General features: G+C 54.9%; 1 protein-coding gene across 6 annotated transcripts in view; it reads left to right on the forward strand.

Annotated features, from left to right (window-relative positions):
* The first annotated feature begins 210 nt into the window (after positions 1 to 210).
* Positions 211 to 18,976, forward strand: part of NLRX1 (NLR family member X1) — a 20,070-nt gene continuing 1,304 nt past the window's right edge. Inside the window, exons 1-10 of one of the 6 annotated variants that reach the window (XR_002827232.1) lie at positions 212 to 688; positions 5,471 to 5,595; positions 6,408 to 6,477; positions 7,221 to 7,309; positions 7,808 to 8,427; positions 9,009 to 9,830; positions 15,609 to 16,204; positions 16,468 to 16,554; positions 17,226 to 17,477; positions 17,857 to 18,560. Coding sequence is in view for 5 of the 6 variants with exons in the window: in XM_014448928.2 (XP_014304414.1) it covers positions 5,526 to 5,595; positions 6,408 to 6,477; positions 7,221 to 7,309; positions 7,808 to 8,427; positions 9,009 to 9,830; positions 15,609 to 16,204; positions 16,468 to 16,554; positions 17,226 to 17,477; positions 17,857 to 18,178 (2,928 nt within the window). In the remaining variant the exon portion in view is untranslated. Of the gene's footprint in view, positions 689 to 1,255; positions 1,303 to 4,113; positions 4,329 to 5,254; positions 5,276 to 5,470; positions 5,596 to 6,407; positions 6,478 to 7,220; positions 7,310 to 7,807; positions 8,428 to 9,008; positions 9,831 to 15,608; positions 16,205 to 16,467; positions 16,555 to 17,080; positions 17,478 to 17,856; positions 18,699 to 18,976 lie in introns of those variants that run through there. The other 5 variants (XM_014448928.2, XM_006106959.3, XM_023747742.1 and 2 more) reach the window with 5 other exon arrangements.

The following is an 18,976-nucleotide window of genomic DNA, read 5'->3' on the forward strand; positions in this document are numbered from 1 at the left end:
AAAAAACAGAAAAGAGAAAAATAAAAGAATGAAAGAACAGTTGAAGTAGTGAGGAAGAAATCACTAAGAAATTATTGAAAAAAAATATGAAATGATATGAAAAAATAGAAAATAAAGTTTCAAAACATAATAGAGAATTGAAATGCATAAATATGTCAAAATATATATTTATATACTGTATATGAGGCCCCTAGAACCATAAGAAATGAAAAGATTCACTGTTAATAACTTATTTTTGAATTGCCCCCTTAACTATCAAATTGCCCCCCTGTGGGGGCGTGTGCCCCACGCTGGGAACCACTGGGCTATCTGAAGGGTGGAGATCACACAGCCCTGCCCCAGGAGCCCATGCGCTCCCCAGTGCACACCTGTTCGTGCACACTGGTCACGCGTGCTTGCATGTGGAGGCATGCCCTGCCGTGGGTGGTGGGTGGCTCCTCCACCACGACAGGCCCGGGGTGTGTCCTGCATGGAAGCGGGTGGGGGCTCTGAGGACCAGGAAGCTCCAGGGCCAGGCCGTGATTGGGTGCCAGACAAGACGGTCAGGTTGGGGTGGAAGCTGTTGCTCTGGCCCCTTTCTTCCTCCTTCCTTGACCCAAGTGACCAGAAGCCGCGCAGAGGTCTGGTCTGCAGCGCCAGGTGCGGAAGGAAGGAGCCAAGGAGAGCTTGACGGGGCCTCTGCCGGGAGGTAGGCTGCGGACTTGGAGAAGAGGCCAGAGGGAGGACCGCCTCGGCACGGCGGGGCGCCCAGGGAGGCTCGACCCGATTCTGGTTCTGACTCTCGCTTCCCAATCGGGGTCTCCTGCGCGAGTCCTTGCACCCTTCCGTGCCGCGGCTCCTCCATCTGTAAAATGGGCAAAACAACCAGCCCTGCCCGGGAGGTGGTCAGTGAGGCCCCTGGGTGGGCCTGGCGCTTGCAGCCTGCGGAGGCAGTCCTAGCAGCCGGGCCGCCCGGGGGAAGACCGGAGGGCGGGGCCGGGGCGCGCGGGGAGAAGTCCCCGCCCCGAGCCTGCTCTCCGGGCGCCGGTCCCTCTTGCCGTCCGCCGGCCCCCAGGACCGAGGACCTGGGTCGCCTGGCCTCGCCCTCTCCCGTGCCCGCCGCCAGGGCCGGATGCCAGGCGGGCGGGCAGGACGCCGGGGACCCGGAACCAGTGGGAGACGCTGGCGGACGGCGGGATCCCGGGCCCCTGGGTGCGCGCGGGGCGTGGCCTTGGGCGGGGCGGGGCCTTGGGCGTGGCAGGCGGGGCTGCGCAAGCGTCGTTGGAGTTCGGGCCGGAGGACTGGACGCTGCTCCGCCGAGCGGTGGGTGGGCTTCCTGGCCGGCTCTGCGTCCCGGTCCGAAGCCACTGGAACTGGGAGGCTATTTGGGACCCAGTTTGGGGGGAGGAGCGCTGGTCTGGGGAGCTCAGCCCTTGCACTTTCCCTGCCGAGTCCCCTCCTTTTCTCGCTGCCCCGACCCGGGGTGATCTTGGGAGCATTGCCCTTCCCCGCTTCCGCGAGTCCCCGCTTGAGTCGTGGCCCTGGGTCTGATTGGACCACCCCGAGCTAGTTTCCCAGCTTTCCTCGGCTTTCCGGGGCCTCTCTCAGCCCCCCTGCACTGGTTGGCCCCACTGGCGGTGGGCCTGGCGCAGCCAGTGCCCCTAAGTGTGCCCTGCCCGTGAGGAGCCATGTCTCTGGAAATCAGATGCCAAAGAGCAGCTGGCTCCCCGTCAGGGAGCCTAGAGGAACCAGGAGCGACTTTCCGGAGACAGGACCTGTGGGCAGGGTCTTAAAAGATTGGGGAGGATGCTGACGGGGGAGAGAGGTCATTCCAATCTGGAGAAAGTGTATGAACACAGGAAAGTGCCAGCAAGAATTCAATGAACCTGGCAAGTGAGGTGCGGGTTGGGGCAAACTCAAAAGTAGTTGGTGTGGGCCAGGCGTTTGTGCTCTATTTATAACCTAGGGTTTCAGGGAGCTGATTGGTGTCTGGGATGAGGGGTTGGAATGATATGAGACTGAAGAGAGGCCAGTAAGGGGGAAGGGTCCCCGGAAGTCTGCAGAAGGTCTGCATTCTCACAGGGACAGTGGTGATAATGCAATCAGAACAGGCTGGCAAACCTGTTTCCACTGTGAAGGAGGGAGGGGGGATTTGCAGACAAAGAAGTCAGATTTCTAGTGTAAATCGTGAATGGGAAGGTTTGCAGTGAAGTCACTGAAAGGGGAGGGGAATGAGGAGTTTCGTTTTCCATGTGTGAAGCTTCAAGTATTGGCAGGATACTTGGAGATGTCAAGTAGGAAGTTCATTAACTTATTTTTTTAAAATATATTTTATTGATTTTTTACAGAGAGGAAGAGAGAGGGATAGAGAGTTAGAAACATTGATGAGAGAGAAACATCGATCAGCTGCCTCTTGCACACCTCCTACTGGGGATGTGCCCGAAACCAAGGTACATACCCTTGACCGGAATCGAACCTGGGACCTTTCAGTCCGCAGGCCGAGCTCTATCTACTGAGCCATACCGGTTAGGGCTCATTAACTTATTTTTTATTTGTTTAAATCTTTATTGTTGAGAGTATTACAGATGTCCCCCTTTTACCTCCCCATTGCCCCCCTCTACTCTGTTCTTGCCCCATCCCAGTCCTTCACCATCCTATTGCCTGTGTCCACAGGTAATGCATGTATGCATATAAGACCTTTGGTTAATCTCTTCCCATCCCCGCCCATCCCCCTTCACTTTGAGATTAATCAATCTGTTCCATGCCTCTTGATTCTATTTTATTCATCTGTTTATTTTGTTCATTAGATTTCTTGTTCATTTATTTTTATTTTTTGATTCAATTATTGGTAGATATGTATTCATTACCATTTTATTGTTAATATTTTTCTTCTTCTTTTCTTTTTCTTAAAGAATACCCTTCATCGTTTCATATAATATTGGTTTGGTGGTGATGAACTCCTGTAGCTTTTTTTTTTTTTTTTTTTTTTGTCTGTGAAGATCTTTATTGGACCTTCAATTCTAAATGATAACTTTGCTGGGTAGAGTAATCTTGGTGGTAGGTCATTGCTATTCATCACTTTGAATATTTCTTGCCACTCCCTTCTGGCCTGCAAAATTTCTGTTGAGAAATCAGCTGACAGTCGTATGGGCACTTTCTTATAGGTAACTAACTACTTTTCTCTTGCTGCTTTTAAGATTCTCTCTTTGTCTTTAGCCCTTGGCATTTTAATTATGATGTGTCTTGGTGTGGGCCTCTTTGGGTCCTCTTGTTTAGGATTCATTGTGCTTTCTGAACTTTAAGTCTGTTTCTTTCACCAGGTAGGGGACGTTTTCTGTCATTATTTCTTCAAATAGGTTTTCAACATCTTGCTCTCTCTCTTTTCCTTCTGGCACTTCCATAATGCGAATGTTGGTACACTTGAAGTTGTCTTCTGGAATTGATAAAGTGGCCTTGTGTAGTAGGTGTCCTGTAGGGCGCAGTGGCTCAGCCTCCTCAGTCACCTGAGCTGGGCACTCTAGGTGTGTTCCTGTGTGAGCTGTGTTCACAGTCTTGTAGTTGAGCCTTGATTGCTGTTGGCAAGTGTCCCTGAGGGGAATTGACCCCCAGACCAATTGGTTGTGAGGACCAACTGAGTCTACAATGGAAGAGCTGCTGTGCAGGAGACACCCCTGTGGAGCAGGACTTGCTTCAGTTGGGCTTTGGTGCTCACTGAGTCTGCCTATTGAGTGTGTCACTGTGGATGTGTAGAGTTGTAATCTGGTATGGTCTGAAGCTATCCACCAGGTACACTGGCTCTGGGGCCTCCTGGGAGGTGCAAAGTCATCCACTGCCTGGGGCTACCCAGTAGGAGCTGCAGAGAGATCTGCAGATGACTGCTACTTGTATTGGGCTTGTGAGGCCCAGCTATGAAGCAAGGCAGGCTGGTGCCAGTGCTGGGTCTTGGGTCTTTTATTGATAGGTTTGGGGCTTGCTGACTCCAGCTGCTGCTTGTTTAAGAGATTTTAGCAAAGTCTGAAGCCTGAGCTAGGACAGGCCATTCATATGGAAAAGCAGCTGTAAACTGCATGGGTGGGGCTGAAAATTGGATGGGGTGGGGTCTCAGGGAGTCACTAGGATGGAGCAAACAGTGTACACCCGGCTGATGGAGACTCAAATATGGCTTCCAGTCAGCTCTACAAATGGGGAGGTCCCAGCATAGGAACAGTGACCCCTGTGAGCACCCCTGTCTTGGAGAAAGCTGCTCCTGAGTTCCTGCCCCATTGCCAGATAGTCCAGTTCCTCCCCTTATGTCCCTGGATTCCCCCAAAGCCACTGCCGGGCTCTGGAGCTCAGAGGAAGCAGAGCATGTAAGTTCATATTTGGGCCCTTTAAGAGGAGCACCTGGGACTCCAGCAACCTCTGTGTCACTCAGCCACAATCCCTGCTGGTTTTTACAGCCTGAAGTTATGGGGACTTCTCTTCCCAGCTCTGGAACTCTGGGCTGGGGGTATGGTGTGGGGCTGGGGCCCCCTGCTTCTCACAGGATGCCTTGGAGCTATCCCTCCCGATTAAAAAAACGCCATACATGGGTGCCAGACCAGCTCATTCTGTACCTCCACCCCTCCTATCAGTCTCAAAGCACTTTCTTCTTCTCTAATTGTAGGACTTCCATTCAGCCAGGTTTCAGGCAGTTCTGAATCATGGTTGTTCTGTATTTTAGTTGTAAATTTTTAAATTTTTTTTATTTATTTCAGAGAGGAAGGGAGAGGGAGATAGAAACATCAATGATGAGAGAGTCATTGATCATCTGCCTTCTGCACATCCCCCACTGGGGACTGAGCCCACAACCCAACCCAGGCATGAGCCCTTGACCAGCATTGAACTTGGGACCCTTCCGTTGGCAGGTTGACAATACCCATTGAGCCAAACTGGCTAGGGCTAATTGTAATTTTGATGTGGTTGTGGGAGATGGTGAGTACCAGCATTTACCTATGCTGCCATCTTGGTTCCCCTTATTTATTTATTATTTAGGCCAGCCTCAAAGGCAGCATACATAAACGTCACAGAGAAGATAAAATCATAAACTGTGAAAACTCAGCTAAAAGGACCTGATACTTGGGGGGAGGGAATGCAGAGGAGAGTAGAAAATTATTACTGAAAAAGGTTGGCTTAGAAAAACCACTGAAAATGAACACAGGACTCATCTGAGCTTGCTGGCAGTCAAGCCAAAAAAAGGACCCCTACATTGACCATTCACTAGGGTGAAACTCAGGAGAAAGACCTTCCTGAAGCCCCAGGGGAGAGGCACTAGGAGGTAGGAGATAAAACGGATCACTCAGGTGGGGGATGTGGAGGAGGGAGGAGTTCTGAAGGCCAGGCCAGGGCTATGGCAATGCTGACATTTCAGGAAAGGCTCATGCTTTCCTGAGGAGAAGGACTTTCCTTGGCTGCACAAGGAGGTGGGAGAGGGAAGGGCAAGCATGGTCCATTCACACCATTCTTTTTACAGGGGAGCAGGATAGAAGGTGGTGTGCCAACCCCTGGCTCGGACCGTCTCTTCTACCATGAGGTGGAGTCGCCATCTGCCCCGGGCCTTTTGGGGGCCTGGCCTGGCAAGAGCACCCCAGCCAGCAGGTAAGTGGGCAGCAGGGGTTTCTGTTTCTGCCTCTTGCTTCCTTTTGAGTCCAGATGGTGCCTCCAAGAGGGCAGGGATTCAGACGCCAGGGGTGCCAGTCCCAGCTCTGGGGTTCACTAGCTGTTGGCCTTGGGCAAGTCACCTCATCTCTCTCAGCTTCCTTTTTCTCATCCTGACATAGGGGAGTCAGCCTAGGTGAGGGTTCCTGTAGCTAAATAAGTCCAGGAACACTTGTCTGATTTCATTTTGTATTCAACAAATATATATATTTTAGTCCTCACCAATAATATTTTTCCATTGATTTCTATAGAGAGTATAAGGGAGGGAAGGTAGGGAGAGAGAGAGAGAGAAAGAGAAACATTGACATGAGAGAGACACAACGATTGGTTGCCTCTTGCACGCACCCAACTGGGGCTGGGGAACCTGCAACCGAGGTACGTGCCTTTGACCAGGAATCTAACCCACAACCATCTGATGTGCAGGCTGACACTCTAACCACCGGCTAGGGCCAACAAATACTTTTTGAGTGCCTGCTGTGTGCCAAGTATATAAGTGTGCTAAGTTCTAAGTATATAATTGTGTAAAAAAACAGATGTGATCCTGCTCTTGTGGTGGGGTGGTGGTGGAAATGAATGTTAATCCAATGGTCACAGGGTAGAATATAAAATTGCATCATAGCTGCTACAGAGGGGTGGTACATGATGTGTAAGAGCAAATAAGGGGGGTTTGAGATAGACATGGGTCTGTGTCTTGGTGGGGAAATATGGGTGGGATCTGGATGCTATTTCTTCCTTCTCTCTTCTCTCTGCAGATGAAAATATCCCTTGGATGATCCACTGGAATTGGGCCCTTAAAGGCGGGTGTCCCCTTGGCCCCCCTAGGTGAGGCCTTGGTGTCATACCTTAGAACAGTGATTCTCAACCTGTGGGTCACCAACCTGTGGGTCGCGACCCCTTTGGGGTCGAACGACCCTTTCACAGGGGTCGCCTAAGACCATTGGAAAACACATATATAATCACATATTGTTTTTGTGATTAATCACTATGCTTTAATTATGTTAATTTGTAACAATGAAAATACATCCTGCATATCAGATATTTACATTACGATTCATAACAGTAGCAACATTACAGTTATGAAGTAGCAACGAAAATAATTTTATGGTTGGGGGTCACCACAGCGTGAGGAACTGTATGAAAGGGTCGCGGTATTAGGAAGGTTGAGAACCACTGCCTTAGAATATACCTGGGCATAGCCGAGGAGCCTGGGAAGGGTCAGGACTTGGAGAGAGCACCAGGCTTAAGAGGAAGTTGGCTTATATTATTTACAGCACAAGTCACGGTGGTCAGCCAGTGGGTGGATCTGTGGGAGGTGGGTGGAGTCTGGCAGGGACCAGGCTGAATTCCTGAGTTCCAGACAGGCAGCTGTGGGGGCTGGAGGGCGAGGGGTGAGACCTCAGTCTCTGGGAGGGGTGAGAGTCAGAGTCTTAACGTGGGTGTCCAGGTCTGGGCCTGGGTCTCAGGAAGCCAGAAGTTCCTCATTCCAAACAGGCCTGGGCTCCACGCTTGTGCAGGGACTGAGCCCAGCAGCCAAGCCCCAGCTCATCCCTTCTCCTTGCTCCCAGGGCCTTTACCCATCACTATGGAAGCTCAGTGGGCAGTGTTCCCCCGTCAGGGAGGCATGGACCTGTGTTACGGAGCATCTCTGCTGCTGGTAAAGAGATTGGTTCCTTGGCCAGCCTGAGGGGAGGGGCTGGCGGAGATCCCGGATGGGGGTGGGGGGAGGGGTCTGGGGGAGAAGCAGGCAGGGAGAGAGGCATGGAGGACCCACTGGCATCACCCATCAGTGGCCACCGCCCTCGCCTATCACCCATCTGTCCGTGCATCCCTTCCTGCAGCGCTCCTGCAATGCACACATGTGCAAAGCCCTGGGAAGGAGGTGCCATCCCTGCCTTTAACACACTGGGTCTAGCAGTTGGAAAAAGATTTCCCTTTGATCTCATTGTGAAGCCAGTGAACCCAGGCTCAGCATCCCTCATCCCCTGGCTCCCCACTTTCTGCCCCAGGGTTCCACCTTTCTAGACTGACTTTTGAGGGATGCATGGCACCATCTGAGCGCCAGCACCTCCTGTGCTGTCTGACTCCGCAGCCTGACCCTCCCCCATTCCACCTGCCCCGTTTCCCGGCCCATTCCCTCTGCCTTCCCATCCAGAGGCCATCCAGCAGCACCGCCGGAACCTGGCCGAGTGGTTCAGCCGGCTGCCCCGGGAAGAGCGCCAGTTCGGCCCGACCTTCGCACTAGACACGGTGCATGTGGACCCCGTGGTCCGTGAGAGTGCCCCCGATGAGCTGCTTCGCCCGCCTTCGGAGCTTCGTTCCCCTTCGCAGCCACCCCCGGCCACGCGCCCGCCCCTGGCCCTGTCTCAGCTCTTTGACCCGGACGCCTGTGGGTGCCAGGTGCAGACGGTGGTCCTGTATGGCACCGTGGGCACCGGCAAGAGCACACTGGTGCGCAAGATGGTGCTGGACTGGTGCTACGGGCGGCTGCCAGCCTTCGAGCTGCTCATTCCCTTCTCCTGTGAGGACCTGTCGTCCCTGGGCCTGGCCCCGGCCTCCTTGTGCCAGCTGGTGGCCCGGCGCTACACGGCCCTGAAGGAGGTTCTGCCCCTGATGGCCGCAGCGGGCTCTCGCCTGCTGTTTGTGCTCCATGGCTTGGAGCGGCTCAACCTGGACTTCCGGCTGGCAGGCACGGGGCTGTGCAGTGACCCCCAGGAGCCAGCGGCGCCGGCTGCCATCCTCGTCAATCTGCTGCGCAAATACATGCTGCCCGAGGTGGGTGCCCTCCTGCCGGCCTCTCTATCCCTGATTTGCCACCTACGAGTTTTTGTGTCTTAGGCCTGCATTGTTAAAATATATATTTTTATTGATTTCATAGAGGGAGAGAGGGAGAAACATCAGTGATGAGAGAATCATTGATCGGCTGCCTCCTGCACGCCCTACACTGGGGGCCAAGCCCACAACCCGGGCCTGTGCCCTGACCGGGAATCCAACCGTGACCTCCTGGTTCATAGGTCGATGCTCAACCCCTGAGCCACACCAGCCAGGCTAGGCTTGCATAGTGATTGGGGGGAGAGGCCCTGGGCGAGTTCACATCCTGGCCCCACCACTTCCCAGCTGTGTGTCTTTGAACAAGTCACCAACTTGCCACGCTTCTTTCTGTTTTTTCTTCTTGAGTGGTGCTGATGGAAGCGGCACTAACTCCATACCTGTGCGCAGTGCGCGGGCTCCTAGTAGGTGCACGGTCATGGTTAGTTGTCCTCATTACAGTCGTCGTCATTCCCACCCTGGGACACTCGGTCCTCAGGCGCTCCCGGGGTATAAGGGCTCTCTGACCCTCGCCTCTGCTCTTCCAGGCCAGCATCCTGGTGACCACCCGGCCCTCCGCCGTGGGCTGCATCCCCAGCAAGTACGTGGGCCGCTACGGCGAGATCTGCGGCTTCTCCGACACCAACCTGCAGAAGCTCTACTTCCAGCTGCGCCTCCACCAGCCGGACTGCGGGCCCGGCGCCGGGGGTGCAGGCGTCCCGGCCACGGCGGCGCAGCGGGACGGCCTAGTGGAGATGCTGTCCCGGAACCTGGAGGGCCACCACCAGATCACGGCCGCCTGCTTCCTGCCCTCCTACTGCTGGCTGGTGTGCGCCACCCTGCACTTCCTGCACGCGCCCACCCCGGCCGGCCAGACCCTCACCGGCATCTACACCAGCTTCCTGCGCCTCAACTTCAGCGGGGAGGTGCTGGCCAGCGGCGACCCCGCGCAGCTGTCGCTGATGGCCTACGCCGCCCGGACCATGGGCAAGCTGGCCTACGAGGGGGTGTCCTCCCGCCAGACCCGCTTCTCCGAGGAGGACGTGCGCGGCTGCCTGGAGGCGGGCGTCCGCACAGAGGAGGAGTTCCAGCTGCTGCACATCTTCCGCAGGGACGCCCTGCGCTTCTTCCTGGCCCCGTGCGTGGAGCCGGGGCACCCGGGCACCTTCGTGTTCACTGTGCCGGCCATGCAGGAGTACCTGGCCGCCCTCTACATTGTGCTGGGCTTGCGCAAGACCACGCTGCAGCGGGTGGGCAAGGACGTGGCCGAGCTGGCGGGCCGCGTCGGGGAGGACGTCAGCCTGGTCCTGGGCATCGTGGCCAAGCTGCTGCCGCTGCGGATCCTGCCCGTGCTCTTTAACCTGCTGAAGGTAACACCAGCGCGGCCTCCTGCTTCCCTCCCAGAAGGAAAGGGCTGCTTCCTGCAGAGCTCGGAGCCCTTCCTTCGGCTCTGGTTTCAGATTTGGACAATGTGGCTTTATTTTACTTTATATTTTATTTTATTGCTTTGAGAGAGGAAGGGAAAGGGAGAGAGAAGCATTGATAGGCTGCCTCCTGCTCGCCCCACCCTGGGGATCTAGCCCGCATTCTGAGCATGTGCCCTGACAGGGAACCAACGCCCCGCCACTGAGCTGTACCAGCCAGGCCAGTGTGGCTTCAGTGGGACTGGGGCGTTAAGAAGGGCGGAGAGAAGCCACAGGCTGGGAGGGGAATTTGAGGATGCAGGGACTTTATTTATTTATTTATTTTTAAAATCTTTATGGTTAAAAGTATTACATATGTCCCCCTTCCCCTCCCATTGCTCCCCTCCAGTTCACCCCTGCCCGCCCCCTCCAGACCTTCACCACCCCATTGTCTGTGTCCATGGTCCTTGGTTGATCACCTCCCACCCACCCAGCCTCCCCCGCCTTCCCTCCGAGATTCCGCACTCTGTTCCCTGCTTCCATGTCTCTGGATCCACTTCGTTCATCAGTTTATTTTGTTACTTAGATTCCACATGTGAGTGAGATCATGTGACACTTGTCTTTCTCTGACTGACTTATTTCACTCAGCATGATACTCTCCAGGCCCCTCCATGCTGTCTCAAAGGGTAAGAGATCCTTCTCTTTTACTGCTGCACAGTATTCCATGAGATAAATGTACCCCAGCGTTTTATCCACTCGTCTGCTGATGGGCCCTTGGGCTGTTTCTAGGTTTTAGCTATTGTGAACTGTGCTGAGGGTGCAGGGACTTTAATAACAACCCTACAATTCTAAGACGGTTTTCTTCCACACCTCTGCTCCTAGCCCTTATTTCTGGAAGGTTATTGAATTTGGTGGCATATAATCTTTCATAATAGTCTAGCATGATCCTTTGTATATCTGTGATGTCTGTGGTGACTTCTCTCATTTCTGATTTTGTTTATATGGATCTTGTCGCTTTTTTCCTTAGTGCAGTGGTTCTCAACCTATGGGTCGCGACCCCTTTGGCGGTTGAACGACCGTTTCACAGGGGTCGCCTAAGACCATCCTGCATATCAGATATTTACATGACGATTCATAACAGTAGCAACATTACAGTTATGAAGTAGCAACGAAAATAATTTTATGGTTGGGTCACAACATGAGGAACTGTATTTAAAGGGCCAGAGGTTGAGAACCATGGCCTTAGTGAATCTAGCCAGGGGTTTGTCAATTTTATTAATCTTAAAAAAAAACACAGCTCTTCATTTTATTAATTTTTTGTATAGTCTTTCTGTTCTCTATTTCATTCCATTCTGCTCTAATTTTTATTATTTCCTTTTTTCTGCTGACTTTGGGTTGCTTTTGTTCTTCTTTTTATAGTTCTTTAAGATGTGAAGTTAGGTTGTTTACTTAGGATTTCTCTTATTTCTTGAATAGGCCTGTAATGATTTGAACTTCCCTCTTATTACTGCTTTTGCTGCATCCCAGAAGTTGTTTTTTTTTTAAATATATTTTATTGACTTTTCACAGAGAGGAAGGGAGAGGGATAGAGAGCCAGAAACATCAATGAGAGAGAAACATTGATCAGCTGCCTCCTGCACGCCCCCTACTGGGGACGCGCCCGCAACCAAGGCACATGCCCCTGACCAGAACTGAACCTGGGATCCTTCAGTCTGCAGGCCGATGCTCTATCCACTGAGTCAAACCAATCAGGGCTCCCAGAAGTTTTAAAAAAATATATATTTAAATATATGTTCTTTGTTTCAGGTAGAGTAACTCCCTTGAGTATTTCCTGCAATGAAGGTTTTTCTGGTGATAAAATCCCTCAGCTTCTCTATGTCTGGGGTCGTGTTTATTTTTCTCCTTCATATTTAAAGGATTATTTTGCTGGATATATTATTCATGGCTGGTAATTTCTCTCTTTCAGACATTTTAATATTTAGTTCTACTCTCTTTTGGCTTGTAGAGTTTCTGCTGAAAAGTCAGATGAAATTCTGATGGGTTTTCCTTTGTAGGTCACTTCCTTCTTTTTCCTGGCTGTTTTAAGAAGTTTCTCATTGTCACTGATTTTTGACAGTTTTAATATAAAGTGCCTTGAGAGGGCCTCTTTGGATTGAAGTAACTAGGGTTCTGTTTGCTTCTTGGATTCAAGGATTCAGTTCTTGCCATAGGTTTGGGAAGTTCTCACCCACTGTTTGTTTGAATAGACTCTCCATTCCCTTCTTCCTCTTCCAGAATGCTATTATTCTAATATTGCTTTTTCTGATGGAGTCAGCGAGTTCTCATAGAGCTCTTTCATTTTTCTTTTTAATATTTTTTTTATTAATTTCGGAAAGGAAAGGAGAGGGAGAGAGAGATGGAAACATCAATGAGTGAGTCATTGATTGGCTGCCTCCTGCACGCCCCACACTGGGGATCGAGCCCGCAACCCAGGAATGTACTCTTTACCAGAATCGAACCCGGGACCTTTCAGTCTGCAGGCCGACGCTCTACCCATTGAGCCATTTTTTTTTATGGTCAGGTCTGTCTTCTTTCTTCTGCATCATTTCTAGATTCCTATCTTTGATATCACTAATTCTTTCCTCCATCTGGTTGGTTCTGTTTTCTGTGTTTAGTAGTTTACTTTTAAAATATGTATATATTTTTATTGACTTCAGAGAGGAAGGGAGAAGGATAGAGAGCATGACTGATTGGCTGCCTCCTGCATGACCCCCACTGTGGATCAAGCCCGTAATCTGGGCATGTGCCCTTGGCTGGAATCAAACCCGGACCCTTCAGTCTGCAAGCTGACGTTCTATCCTCTGAGCCAAACCTGCTAGGGCAAGTAGTTTATGCTTAATCTCCTTAATTGCATGCTTCATTTCCAGGATTTCTGATTATTTTTTTCTTAAATATATTTTTTATTGATTTTAGAGAGAGAGAAATGAGAGGGAGAGATAGAAACATCAATGATGAGAGAGAATCATTGATTGACTGCTTCTTGCACACCCCCTACTGGGGATTGAGCCCGCAACCTGGGCATGTATCCTGACCCAGTATAGAACCATGACCTCCTGACGCATGGTTTGACGCTCAACCACTGAACCACATTGGCTGGGCTGATTGATCCTTTTTTAAAGTTTCAATCTCTTTGGTAAAGTACTTGTTTTGTTCATTGATTTGTTTTCTGAGTGCACTGAATTGCCTGTCTGTATATTCTCGCATCTTATTGAGTATTTTCAGAACAGCAATCTTGAAATCTCTGTCATTTATGTCACATATTTCCATGTGTTCCAGCTTGCTTTCTGGGGATTTTTCCTTTCCTTTCTGATCATCCTCATTACCGTGGTGATTAATGGTATTTGCTGTTCTCCTTTGCCTCTACTGGTACCTTTATATCTGTCTTATTAATACCCAATAGCCCCTTTCTCTGCAGAGGTCTTTCTATTATTTTCCAGTAGATGGCGCTGGATCGCAATATTTTTTACCTCTGTGATCTCCCAGTCTTGAATTCCATGGCTTCCAAAGACAGTACAGCGGTGCTGCTTGGAGGTGGGGTTTGTTTTGCCCTCACTGTAATGGTGACCCCTGACCTCCGTAGGGTCCCATTCTAAGCACCCCTCCTGGGGATCAGTCACAGAGGGAAACAGTGGTTCTACTGTAGTAGCTCTTGGTTTACAGATAATATGCTCCTGGACCCAACTCCAAGGGCACCGGGAGACCAGTATTGGGAGTCCAAGTGGCAGCGGGGCTCTGTGGTTCCGTTTCTGTCTGAAACACCACCACCTGGCCCGACTGTGGGGAGTCGCAGGGCAGAAACCTGTGCTCTGTGAGGCATCTGCTGGCTCAGTCACTCGCTCCACTGGCCCTGCCCGGCTGCCCCCTCCTCCCAGCAGAAGGAAATGCCTGCTACTGCCCACTTCCTCTCTTCTCCAGGCCGAGCAGCGAGCTCCCAGCTGCAGGGCTGTGTCTGTGGCCCCATCTGCATTTTCCTCCCTTCTCATCTCCCTGTTCATTCCTGGTTGCCCACCTTTATTATTATTTTTTTAAATATATTTTTGTTGCTTTCAGAGAGGAAGGGAGAGGGAGAGAGAGATAGACACATCAATGATGAGAGAAAACCATTGATTGGCTGCCTCCTGTGTGCCCCACACTGGGGATCGAGCCCACTACCCGGGCGTGTGCCCTGACCAGGAATCCAACTGTGACCTCCTGGTTCATAGGTCCACGCTCAACCACTGAGCTGCGCTGGCCGGGCCTGGTTGCCCACCTTTAGAAGTTCATGGCGAGGGTCTCTCAGGCTGCGTCTGCGTTGAGCAGGGGCTTTTGTTGAATTATAGTTGGATAACTTGTTGAAGTTTCAGGGGGAGAGGCCAAGGGGATCGCTCATGCCACCATTCCTCCGACTCACTTCATCCTTATCTCTGAAATGGGGATAATAGAATCTGTCTCATTGCCTAATAGGCGGGTGAAACGCATTCATCCGCATAGTGAGGATGCTATTTAATTTTTAAGCATAAAAACAGGCTCAGCCGCCCACCCCTTCTCACACCATCTCCTCAGACGGGCGGTAATGGCTGGGGCTGCCCACCCTTCGAGGATGTGCTTGCCTCACCGACTGCAGCGGGAGACGGGTGCCCTGGAGGGCCCAGCACCCCTCCACTGTAGAGTCAGGGTTCTTAGCCCCACGCTCAGAGGGAGGCCTGCCTAGCAGAGGGCAGTTCCATCTGCTTCTTCATGACCCAAGGGGAGCATTTCCTTATCCCAACACCAGATTAGGGTCAGTACAAGAGCACTACCCTCCATGGCCGGAGCCTCGCCTGGAAAAAGTGAAAAAAATAAAACCATACTTTAGAGGAGGTGCCATAGCACCCCTGGTGGCTCCCCGAGCAAGGGCCTCCTGTCCTTTCGGAACAATTGCAGGGACGAGCGGTGGGGTTGCAGACATCCCCAACATTCCTCTCTTCAGTGAATATTTGCGTGCCTGCCGTGTGCCAGGCACTGTGCTAGATTCTAAGAAAAACCAGTTAATAGAACCCCAGGTTTCTGCGTTTTCTCATCGTGCGGTCTGAACACAGACCCGTCAGCATCACCATGGAATGAGCACCCCCGGTCAGGGCCGAGTGTCCGGGGCCTGGCCTGGGGTAAGGAAGCCTCTGTGCAGGGGGGCAGTCGCTCTGGTCCCTGAGGGTCCCCAGAGAGAATCGGCGGAGCACCTCTGAAGAGTAGAGAGCTTTGAAGGAGGAGAAACCTCAGCATTGGAGAGAGGGAAGCAGAGTGGGTGAGGGTGCGAGGCCTGTGATGAAGTCGGCAGGGACCAGTGATGCCGGCTGACGTGGGAGGGACGTGACCTCAGTCGGCATTGCTCTGAGGATGATGTTGAAGATGGGGATGTAGTTATAATACCAGCGGCTCCACACTGACTGCACGCCATCTGCTGCTTCCTTCCCACCACCTCCCGGGCTGGACATGCATGGGGCTGGGAAGAAGGATGTGTGTCTGGAGGGCATGAGAACGCGGGCTGAGGGAGGACCCCGGGCAGATCACATGGGGCCCAGTTATGAACAGTTTCCTATTCTGTGCAGGCAGTGGGAGCCCCGGGAGGTGTCGCAGCCAGGGAGTCATGTGACCAGACAGACCATGCTGCGAGTGCAGGAGGGACGCCCGGCTGGGCAGGCGGGGAGCCGGCACGCAGAGGCCGCAGCCCCTGCCCTCTTCCTCTCCCAGGTGGTCCCACGCGTGTTCGGGCGAGTGGTGGGGAAGAACCGCGAGGCGGTGGCCCAGGCCATGGTGCTGGAGATGTTCCGAGAGGAGGATTACAACAACGATGATGTCCTGGACCAGATGGGCGCCAGCATCCTGGGCCTGGAGGGCCCCCGGCGCCACCCCGACGAGGCCCCCGAGGACGAGGTCTTCGAGCTCTTCCCCATGTTCATGGGGGGGCTGCTCTCTGCCCAGAACCGGGCCATGCTGGCCCAGCTTGGCTGCCCCATCAAGAACCTGGACGCCCTGGAGAACGCCCAGGCCATCAAGAAGAAGCTGGGCAAGCTGGGCCGGCGGGCGCTGCCCCCCTCAGAGCTCCTGGACCACCTCTTCTTCCACTACGAGTTCCAGAACCAGCGCTTCTCTGCCGAGGTGCTCGGCTCCCTGCGCCGGCTCGACCTGGCGGGCGTGCGCATGACACCCCTCAAGTGCACGGTGGTGGCAGCTGTTCTGGGCAGCGGCAGGCATGCCCTGGACGAGGTGAACTTGGCCTCTTGCCAGCTGGACCCCGCTGGGCTGCGCACGCTCATGCCTGTCCTCTTGCGCGCCCGGAAGCTGGGGTGAGGACCTTGTGCTCGGGCATGAAGAGGAGAGGCTGGCGGGGCAGAGGTGGGAGGAGGAGGTGCCAGGGAGACCGGGGGCACTGAGGAAGGGCCACGGGCCGGATGGGGGTGTGGGTGTGGGTGTGGGTGGAGGGGATGAGCAGTAGGAGGGAGGACAGGTGTGGACTGCAGAGGCAGGATGGGGAGACAGGCCAGTGGATGGCCAGCCTCGGCTCAACTTCTCTGGTTTCTCCCTCCCACCGGGCCACCCTCTGCTCCAGCTTGCAGCTCAACAGCCTGGGCCCGGAGGCCTGCAGGGACCTCCGAGAGCTGCTGCTGCACGACCAGTGCCAAGTCACCACCCTGCGGTGAGCGCCTGGGGGGGGCTGCGGGAGGACCGGCCATGCTGGCGGCCAGCTGAGGTCAGAGGTGTGCTCCACCTCAACACGCCTGGCACAGGCCCACTCCAGGTCCAGGACAAGCAGGAGGGCAGATGGGGTGAGATGCCACCAGCAACAGGTGCTAAGAGAGCCTCCCATGGGACTAAAGTCAGCCTGGGAGAGGGCTTGGAATGGAGCCCAGGCCAGTGGCTTGGTGACAGAGCCACTGATCCCGGGATGTGTGCTGCCTCACAAGGACGGCCTTACGCCGGGCACTCCGTCGATGCTCCCAGAGTTGACTGACTTACTAGGAACCAGACTTCTGGGCTCCGGATTTCTGGTTGAAGTGAGGGGAGGCGAATGAGGAAAGAGAAAGGAGGGAGGGCGAGAAGGATGGGGCAGCGGGCTCCGGGCTCCAGGGAGGAGGTGAGGGGAGAGGGGAGAGGGAGTCAGCAAGGGGAGTGGAAAGGGGGTGAGGAGAGAAGCCAGCTCCTGCCCTCTCCCTCCTCTGCAGGTACCACCCCTGCTAGTCTCCACCCTCCCTCCTGGGCCTGCAGTTCTGTGTCCAGGCTGGTCTCCACCCCAGGTTGCACCCTTTGGGCCCAAGCACGGGGTCTCTCCCACAGGCCCTTGTAACCTTGGGGTGCTTGTGGCTGCAGGCTGTCGAACAACCCGCTGACGGCTGCAGGGGTGGCCTCGCTGGTGGAGGGCCTGGCAGGAAACACCTCCCTGACACACCTCTCCCTGCTGCACACGGGCCTCGGGGACGAGGGCCTGGAGCTGCTGGCTGCCCAGCTGCAGCACAACCAGCGGCTACAGGAGCTGAACGTGGCCTACAATGGCGCCGGTGACACCGCGGCCCTGGCTGTGGCCAAGGCGGCCTGGGAGCACCCCTCCCTGCAGCTGCTGCAGTGAGTCTTGTCCCCGCCCAGCCCCCAGCCCGAGCTGCTTCTCCTCCAATGTTCCTGCCCCGAGTGAGGGGCCTGGCCTCTCTGCCTGGCTCCCGAGTGATGCCAACCGACCTGGAGCCAACCCTTCCCTGCTCTCCTTCCCCCATGTGTCCTGGGCTCCTGGTGGCCCCCGTCCTAGTCCCTGGTCCCACTAAATTCTACAGGCATCCCTGCCTCCCGTGGGCCACCACCCTCCGTCTCGGGCTCATTGAAGACACACCCATCCCGTTACACAGCCGCTGGCTGATCTGTGAGCCCCCCTTGCTCTCTGTCCGCCCCACCCTCTGCCCCTCCCTCTCAGAGCCCTGCTGATGGCACCGCCTCTGCTCTCTCCCGCTAGCCTCTACTTCAACGAGCTCAGCTCCGAGGGCCGCCAGTTGCTGCGGGACTTGGGCGACGCGGCGGAGGGCCGAGCCCGGGTGGTGGTGTCGCTGACGGAGGGCACGGCAGTGTCGCGGTACTGGTCGGTGATCCTCAGTGAAGTCCAGCGGAACCTCCACAGCTGGGATCGGGCCCGGGTCCGGCGCCATCTCCAACTCTTGCTGCGGGACCTGGAAGATAACCGAGGCGCCACCCTGAACCCGTGGCGCAAGGCCCAGCTGCTGCACGTGGAGGGCGAGGTCACGGCGCTCCTGGAGCGGCTGGGGGGCCCTGGCAGCTGAGACGGGCTGCAGGCGCCTGGCCGGCGGCCCTCTCCCCAGCCCCTGCCCGCCGTGGCCCCCTGCCTGGCACTGCCGCTCGGTGAAGACTCCTGCGCGGCTGGAGGCAAGGACTGGCACAGTCGTCCCGCGCCCTCCGGGAGCTTGTCCAGCCCGTCCGCCCACGTCGGAGTGTCCAGGGCCACGAGGCACGCCTCCTCGCCAAGGGGCGGAAGGACGAGGACGTGGCATTTCCGTGGCTGAATTGCCCTGTGGCACCACCGCTTACCTGGCCCCTCTCTCCTCCCGAGGAGCCTCTGCCACCAGGGGGCGCACTTCCGCTGTCTGCCCTGCCAGGGGTGCTGTCCAGATGTGCTGGGGGGCTCCACCCTTGCCTTCGTGCCTTGTGAGGACGCCCGGGGTCCCCGCAGCCCCTTCCTCTCCCGTGGGTGCTGCGCCACAGCCCCGCGCTCCTCTCCCCACAGGGGCCCTGCACTCAGGGTCCCAGCGGCGGCCTCCCTGCTATTAAACGCTCCCACCCGCGCCTCCGCCTGGTGCTTCCCGCGCAGGGCTCTGTGCGCGTCCTTCGGTCCTAGGTTCAAAGGCAATGAGGGCCGGGGGACCCCTTAAGATGTTGGGGTGTGGGGCTCCTACCGCCCCTTTCATGCACACTTACCCAGGCGGGGGAGCGGGGAGCGGCAGCGGCTCCGCTTCCGGGGAGGCGGGGGGGGGGGGGGGGGGGGCGGGAAGGCACAAGGGGGCCAAGAAGGGGGGGGGGGGCTCCCCCCCCGGGGAAAAAAAAACCCCCCAAAAAAAAACCCC

Source organism: Myotis lucifugus, unplaced genomic scaffold, assembly GCF_000147115.1.
Source record: "Myotis lucifugus unplaced genomic scaffold, Myoluc2.0 scaffold_960, whole genome shotgun sequence".
Classification (NCBI taxonomy): Eukaryota; Metazoa; Chordata; class Mammalia; order Chiroptera; family Vespertilionidae; genus Myotis; species Myotis lucifugus.